Raw genomic sequence first — 6,235 nt, 5'->3', positions numbered from 1 at the left:
GGTTATTTCAGTGCGGTGATTCATAGTGGATGATGGTGAACTGAACTTTCCATGTGTGAAGTAAAATGGTCATAGATAGATGGCAGGGAACTGGCTGATTACTGAGGTCAGGGATCTTGTTTGATGGTTGGAATGTGCTCAGTCTCTGTGAGGGGGGGAACTTAAGTTTTTAGGGGACTGGCACTTGCCAGGGAGGATGCTCCTGTTCTCCTGAAACACGTGGCCAGAATAAAGCAATGTGAGAGAACTGTTGTAATCCATTCAGCTTCCAAAAAGGCAATGAACTAAAGGCAGCCCAGGTAAGAATTGTTTTTTTCTAGCCTGGATTTGAAGATTTGTCTTGGGTTTTCTTATTGAAGCATAACTGGAATCATAGATTTTAAAGCTCATTCATACAGATCTGTGTCCTTTGTGTGGCCTCCACGTGTTCTGCTGGATAAAATGGTTTAGAAAGATGAAAGAATGAAGTTTTAAAACTTTACTACAGTGCGGATGTGACAGGAATATAATCCAGAATCTATTTAATCACCTAGTAAGTACATTAGGTGCATTTTAAAGTAATGCATTTTAGAGGTAGTATCCACTTAAAACACTTAAATTATTGCATGCAAACATAACTGAGACTGAAGTAACTGCAGGTTACTTCTGATATACACATTGCCTTCTTAGTGTCCAAACAAACCAACATTAGCCTTATTTTATTAGCTCTCATCTGCTGAAAGGGGTAGAAAGAACTGGCCCAGCAGGTGATGTACTGGGCCAAGGTTCATTCCTGCCTAAAAATGAGAGGTCACTTTAAACTTGCTCTGCAACTCCCTCCTCACTTGCAAAGCTATGATAAGCGGTTATTATCCCTACCCCAAGATAATGACCAAGTTACCTGAATATAGACTTGCATGTTGTGATGGTACAGAGAGCCTCTACGAGTACCTCTGAACAACTGATAACACTGCTGGACTTAAATGAGGTTGATTTCCTTTGGGGTTTTGAGACTCCTAGGATACTAATTTAGGCTGCAGTGTAGAGTAGTTGTTCAGGTACCACCTTTCCCTTCAAAGCATTTCATACACAGCTGGGGAAGTGCCCAGTGTACTGAACTGAACACAGCATCAAAATTCGAAGGTGGCATTTCTAAATGGAACCCATACCACTGATTTGATGCACTTACATCTACTCTTCCTCATTCAGATGATAACAGTCTGCTCTTACCAAATGAACTACTGATGCAGTACTAACTCAAGATGGTGCATCACCTTCTGAATCATTATAACCTTCTGTGCCATGGGAGGGTTATGTAGCAATGCAGTCTTTGTTCAGCTTTGACACTTCATGAGCTGATTTTGTTTTTTATCAAGTAGCTTACATGGAAGTTACTCTTCAGAGGCAGAAATGCAGTATTAGGTGGTTAATGAATTGTGTTTAAATGAAGATCTCATTTTACACTTGGGTTTAAAAATTTGCCTCACAGTACTGATTGTTCCTCTCTGAGCAATAGTGTTCCCTTCTATTGTCTGATGAAGAAATACTCATCCCTAAGAAATAATACTCCAACTACAGATGTTTTTTGTTTTGTTTTTTTAATAAAAATATATCCTTTCATAAGAGCAGCATGTGCCCATGGTGGTTTAATAATATAATTTCATACCACACAGTATTCCCACAGTTCTTCCTTCCATGGAAAAATGGTCTAAACTGGTAATGAGGTACCAGAAGTTGATTTGTGTAGAGACTGCCTGTTACTGATACCCAGGAAGTGGTAACTTCTGTCCTTCCTTTGCTTCAAAAAAGGTGTAAGAGAGAGTGATCAAATCAACTTTAGCCATTTTAGGGTCCTCGACAAATTCTGGGTCAATGTAGAAAAAGACAGGCATGTCCACTTCCTCCTGAGGATTTAGTCGTTGTTCTTCAAAACAGAAACACTGCATGGGGTGGAAAGAAAAAACATAGTTAGACAACACTAGCTATGGTAAACTTCATCTCTGCCAATGTGACAGAGCTTCATCTTTCAAAATCTACTCCCCGTACACCCCTATAATCCTGGGAAGGATCAACCCTATGAGCAACAAGACAGCAATTCTGTTCCTTCTGTGTTACAGGGGAACAAAATGAGCTTTGAACAAAGTGTCCTCAGGTCCAAAGGGGCCAGGCTGGCTCACGTCCTTGCCACCTGCCCCCGGTGCATGGCTACTAAATACCCTGTTATTTAGGAGCCACTCGAATCAGATGTGTGCTGCAGCTTATTGTTAAGGTAGGATGACTAAAACTGAACTCATGTGCTGGCATTTGGTAAAATTAAGGTATCTTCTCAAAATGCTCAGCACTAGAAATGGATCCAGGATTAAAATGAGAGAGTCATAAATTCTCAGTCACATAGAGGAAAATGTGATCTTTGCTTTGTTCACACTTACTTGTATCTTATTGAAGTACTGTCCTGCTTCAAAGGGTATTACATTGTACGTAGAGATTCCAATTATGGGTTTGTCAGTTGGGTTTTTCGCTTTGTAAAAGGCCAGTGCTGTTTCTCCTGGCACCACCTGTATGAAGCAATTGCACAGTGGTACTGTTTTTAATATACCACAGCATTGCACCCCTCAAACAGAGTTCTTTAGACTTCAGCCAGAATTAGTTGATTTTCTCTTTTGCTGGGTCAGTCTGGTTACTTTACAAACATTCTGCTTATTCAGTTCACCCCCATTCAAAATCAAATGCAGCATCAGTAATGTTACATGTGTGCATTTCTGATCTTAACCAGTTTGCCAGCAAGACTTTGATTATTCTGAGCGGTTTAGCAGCACACAGGGCTTTCAGATTTATATAGGATGTACATTTATTATTTGAGGTTATTCTTTCTGAGCTGGACTTTGAAACCAATTGAGAAGCGTAATTCCTTCTGAGAGTTTTCATTAAGAGCTATTTTTAAACGGTAAGGTTAGACTACAAAAATCAAACCAGTCCTACAAGGATAGAAGCAAGAAGAGGTTTAGGTATATGGCTACACCATATAGATTTAAATGTATATACACACACATTTTATGCATATAAACATATACCAAATACACATCCTTTATGGTGTATATACTTTTGTGTATATAATTTTGGTGTATGTATTTTGTGTCTATATAAAGTGATACACTTGTGACAGCAGTTGGGGTTTGGCAGCCTGATGGGATGGCAGGGGAGCAGCTACGCTTCAATTACACTACGGTAAGAGGCACCAAGTCCTGCCCGAGTAGCAGAGGCTGGCCCTGCCTTCCCAACCCGCACCACCACAGTGGTGAAGCAGGAGCACTCCAGGAGCATCCCCGTGTGGTTCCCAAACCAGGGCCCAGGACCACAAACCGGTGCCTGTGCGGTCCCAAGGAGGGGTTGGCACCCCAGGCGCGGGCACTCACGAAGATCTCGCTCTGCTGCGGTTTGAAGTTCCACTGCATGCTGGAGTGCACGTCCGCGTTGAAGGTGACCCTGATGACCCGGTCCCTCACCGGCCGCATGCTCTCGATCTGCTCCGAGCTGTGCCCAGCGCCCGCCGTGCCGCCCATGCCCGTGGCCTGGCACAGAGAGAGCAGCAGTGAGAGCCCCGCGCACCCCTTCTGGGGACGGGGCAGGGCCCGGCCGCGGTGCCCCGGGTACCTGGCAGTAGAGGCGGTAGAGCGGCACGGCCGCGTACGACATGCCCACCATGCCCACGGCGGCGGCGGCGATGTACGCCAGCGCCGACCGGTTCCGGCGCCGCCATTCCTCCTCCTGCTTGCGGGTGAAGGGGTTGGAGCTCCGCAGCCCGCGGGCCCCGCACCGAGCCCTCCCCTCCAGGCGCGGGGACACCCGGCCCAGCCCCAGCGCCCACAGCGGGCCCGTGCCCCCGGGCAGCCGCAGCGCCCCGCAGCGCGCCCAGCCCCACCCGCACAGCCCCATGCTCGGGGGCGCGCGCGCGCACGCGGCTGTTCTCGCGAGACGCGGGGCGCGGCGTTGGGGCCGGCCCGGTGCCTCCGCCCCGGCTGCCGTGCGCCGCCCTCCCGCGGAGCTGAGGGCTCGCCCTGGCCCCGCCGCGGCCGGTCTGTCCCTGCCTCGGGCGGCGCTGGGCGAATCGAGGTAACGGTGGCAGCCGTGCGGACCGGCGGGCCCCGCACCGCGCCGGCTTTGTTTGCCGCCATGGCCGACGGAGCTCTGCCGGTAGCGAAGCGCGGCCGGGAGCGGTGGGTCCTGCCCGGGTACCGCTGAGGGAACACCGCGGCGGGGAGCGGCGGGCGGCGGTCGCGGGACAGGCGGGGGTGAAGTCTCCTTCACGGTCCCCTGAAGGGAGGTGTTGAGGCGCCTCATCACCGAGCGTTGTGTGTAGAGAGCGAGCGGGCACTGCTGCGGGGTACCAACAGGGAGAGGAGACTCCATCCCTTCGTCTTCCCGCTGTTGTCTGGACGCTGACACCGGTGTTTCCCCGTTCAGGTTCACTCTGTAGGGTGTAAGGATTTGGTTTTGTTTAGGCACAGGTATTGACACGCTGCAGTGATTGAGACCGATTGCAAACAGCAGCCACCGGGACAGGTGGCCCCTGCGCTAGAACAAACTTTGCCGTAGCAGTGCTCGAGTTTGCTGCTTCAGGGCGCTGCTGCTCTTCTCTTGTGCCGGTTCCAGTAGCGTGAATCATTCAGTGCCTTTGCTGCTCCTGGTACCACTTCTTTTACCATTTAGGTGTGCTGAATAAGAGGATCACAAAGCCCAGAATGAAGCGATATTGTGTGGTCTCCTCTATTTAAACGGTGTTTTTTTGCTGACCCTTTAGCAAGAGATCTGAAACATTTACTGCAGGAAAACTTGTGCTATTCCAAAGTGAACTTCCCACTGTTTTTTTTTTTTTTCATGCAGAAATACAGCAGGAATTGTTCAGTGGGTTTTTATGGAGGCTGGCACTGTGCACCCAGGGAGGCTGTTGTGTTTCAGCCCAGGTTGTAGCATACCACTGGTGCCAGTAGCACCTGTGGCTGCCTTCTGCCTGTGCATTGTTCAGAGAGTTCCTTGTCCTGCTTGTATCATGTCTTAGGAGTAGTGATTTTTCCTGGTTGGTGGTCGTGTGAGGGCTCATGAGGTTTTGCTACTGATGCAAAGGGGTAATTTTGCATTAGCACTGTTGCAGTAATCTTTCAAATGATCATAGCTCAGTACATGTAGGGTTGTATTTCTTGTCACTCTGTCATATGCACTAATAAAAGTACAATGTGAATTGCTGTTTTCTGCTACATTAGTGGTGAGTAACCCCATTTTCCATGCGTTTTGGCCTATGTCTGACATATTTCACGTGAGAATTCCATAGGCCCAAACACTAAACATTAAGTTTAAAAAAGGGAGAAAACATGGCACAAACACCTGATCATGTTCAAAACAAGATTCCCTCCCCAAGTAACCTTCCCTGGAAATAGATTGGCTTTGTCTTTAGCAGTTACACTGATTTATCCTGGAGTTGTAATCTCAGCTATTTCATTTCTTAGATTTTAATCACATGGGGTTCAGGTTGACCCTAATTCCTGTCTCATAAATGAAGAGGAAGTTAAGATGTCAGAAGTTTTGGTACAATATGTAGTGCAGCCTGAGTTAACTGCTTCCTTTCTTCAGTGATGAAGTGTATGTTCTCTGTGATGAAGAGTATGTGCTTTCAGCTGGTCAGTAACAAACAAGAATAGTTGTCAGTGTCTGATAATAAACATTGCCCTGTAGGTTTCAAGAAGTGGTTTCTCCTTTCTTTCAGCAGTTATTCTGCTTAGGAGCCAGAGCTACCTGTGTCAGAATCCTTCATTTTGATCTTTAACAAAAGTAGTGCGCCTAAGAAGATGTCCAGTACAGACCCCCTACCAAATACAGATGAAAAGTAAGTACTTTTATCCCCTTATGCACACACACAGGGGTACCATTGCTGGGTTGTAATCTGCAGTTTCATTAGTAGGATCTTGTTTTGATAAAATAGCTTTGTTATTGAAACAGCCTGAAGCAAACTCTTGGAAAAGCTAATACCAACACCAGTGAATTTACACATAAAGTGAGGAAATAGCTCTGAAGCTTTTCATTAAGTTAATCAGCACTTGGTTTGGGCTGGTTCTGTAGAGTTAGAACCCCACATAGAAATTCCTCAATGCTTTTCCAGCTATGAAAACATATTTGTAAAGTACATAGCAAATGACTCGCTTGTACATCTAGGGCACCTACAGTAATGTAAGACATTGCATAGAGCTTATGTATGAAAATGCAT

The 6,235-nt window shown here is 46.8% G+C and overlaps 2 protein-coding genes across 4 annotated transcripts in view; one reads left to right on the top strand and one right to left on the bottom strand.

Moving 5' to 3' along the window:
* Positions 1-1,610: 1,610 nt before the first annotated feature.
* LOC134160580 (cytochrome c oxidase assembly protein COX11, mitochondrial) lies at positions 1,611-3,925 on the bottom strand. The gene is made up of 4 exons (XM_062612723.1): positions 3,631-3,925; positions 3,393-3,548; positions 2,409-2,534; positions 1,611-1,919 (listed from the first exon to the last, which is right to left on the bottom strand). The coding sequence occupies exons 1-4, from the start codon at positions 3,910-3,912 to the stop codon at positions 1,737-1,739; spliced, it is 747 nt and encodes a 248-aa protein (XP_062468707.1). The 5' UTR covers positions 3,913-3,925; the 3' UTR covers positions 1,611-1,736.
* Positions 3,926-5,719: 1,794 nt separating this feature from the next.
* The window catches only part of STXBP4 (syntaxin binding protein 4), a 68,791-nt gene continuing 68,275 nt past the window's right edge, over positions 5,720-6,235 (top strand). The window contains exon 1 of one of the 3 annotated variants that reach the window (XM_062612720.1): positions 5,720-5,857. In XM_062612720.1, coding sequence (XP_062468704.1) covers positions 5,820-5,857 — 38 coding nt within the window. In that variant the 5' untranslated portion in view covers positions 5,720-5,819. The remainder of the gene's footprint in view (positions 5,858-6,235) is intronic. The other 2 variants (XM_062612721.1, XM_062612719.1) reach the window with 2 other exon arrangements.

This window comes from Pezoporus occidentalis, unplaced genomic scaffold (genome assembly GCF_034315485.1).
Source record: "Pezoporus occidentalis ecotype Australia unplaced genomic scaffold, CSIRO_AGI_Poc_V1 ctg160, whole genome shotgun sequence".
NCBI classification, from domain to species: Eukaryota; Metazoa; Chordata; class Aves; order Psittaciformes; family Psittacidae; genus Pezoporus; species Pezoporus occidentalis.
Note: the sequence above shows the minus strand (reverse complement) of the source record. Positions and strands in the feature narration are given on the sequence as shown.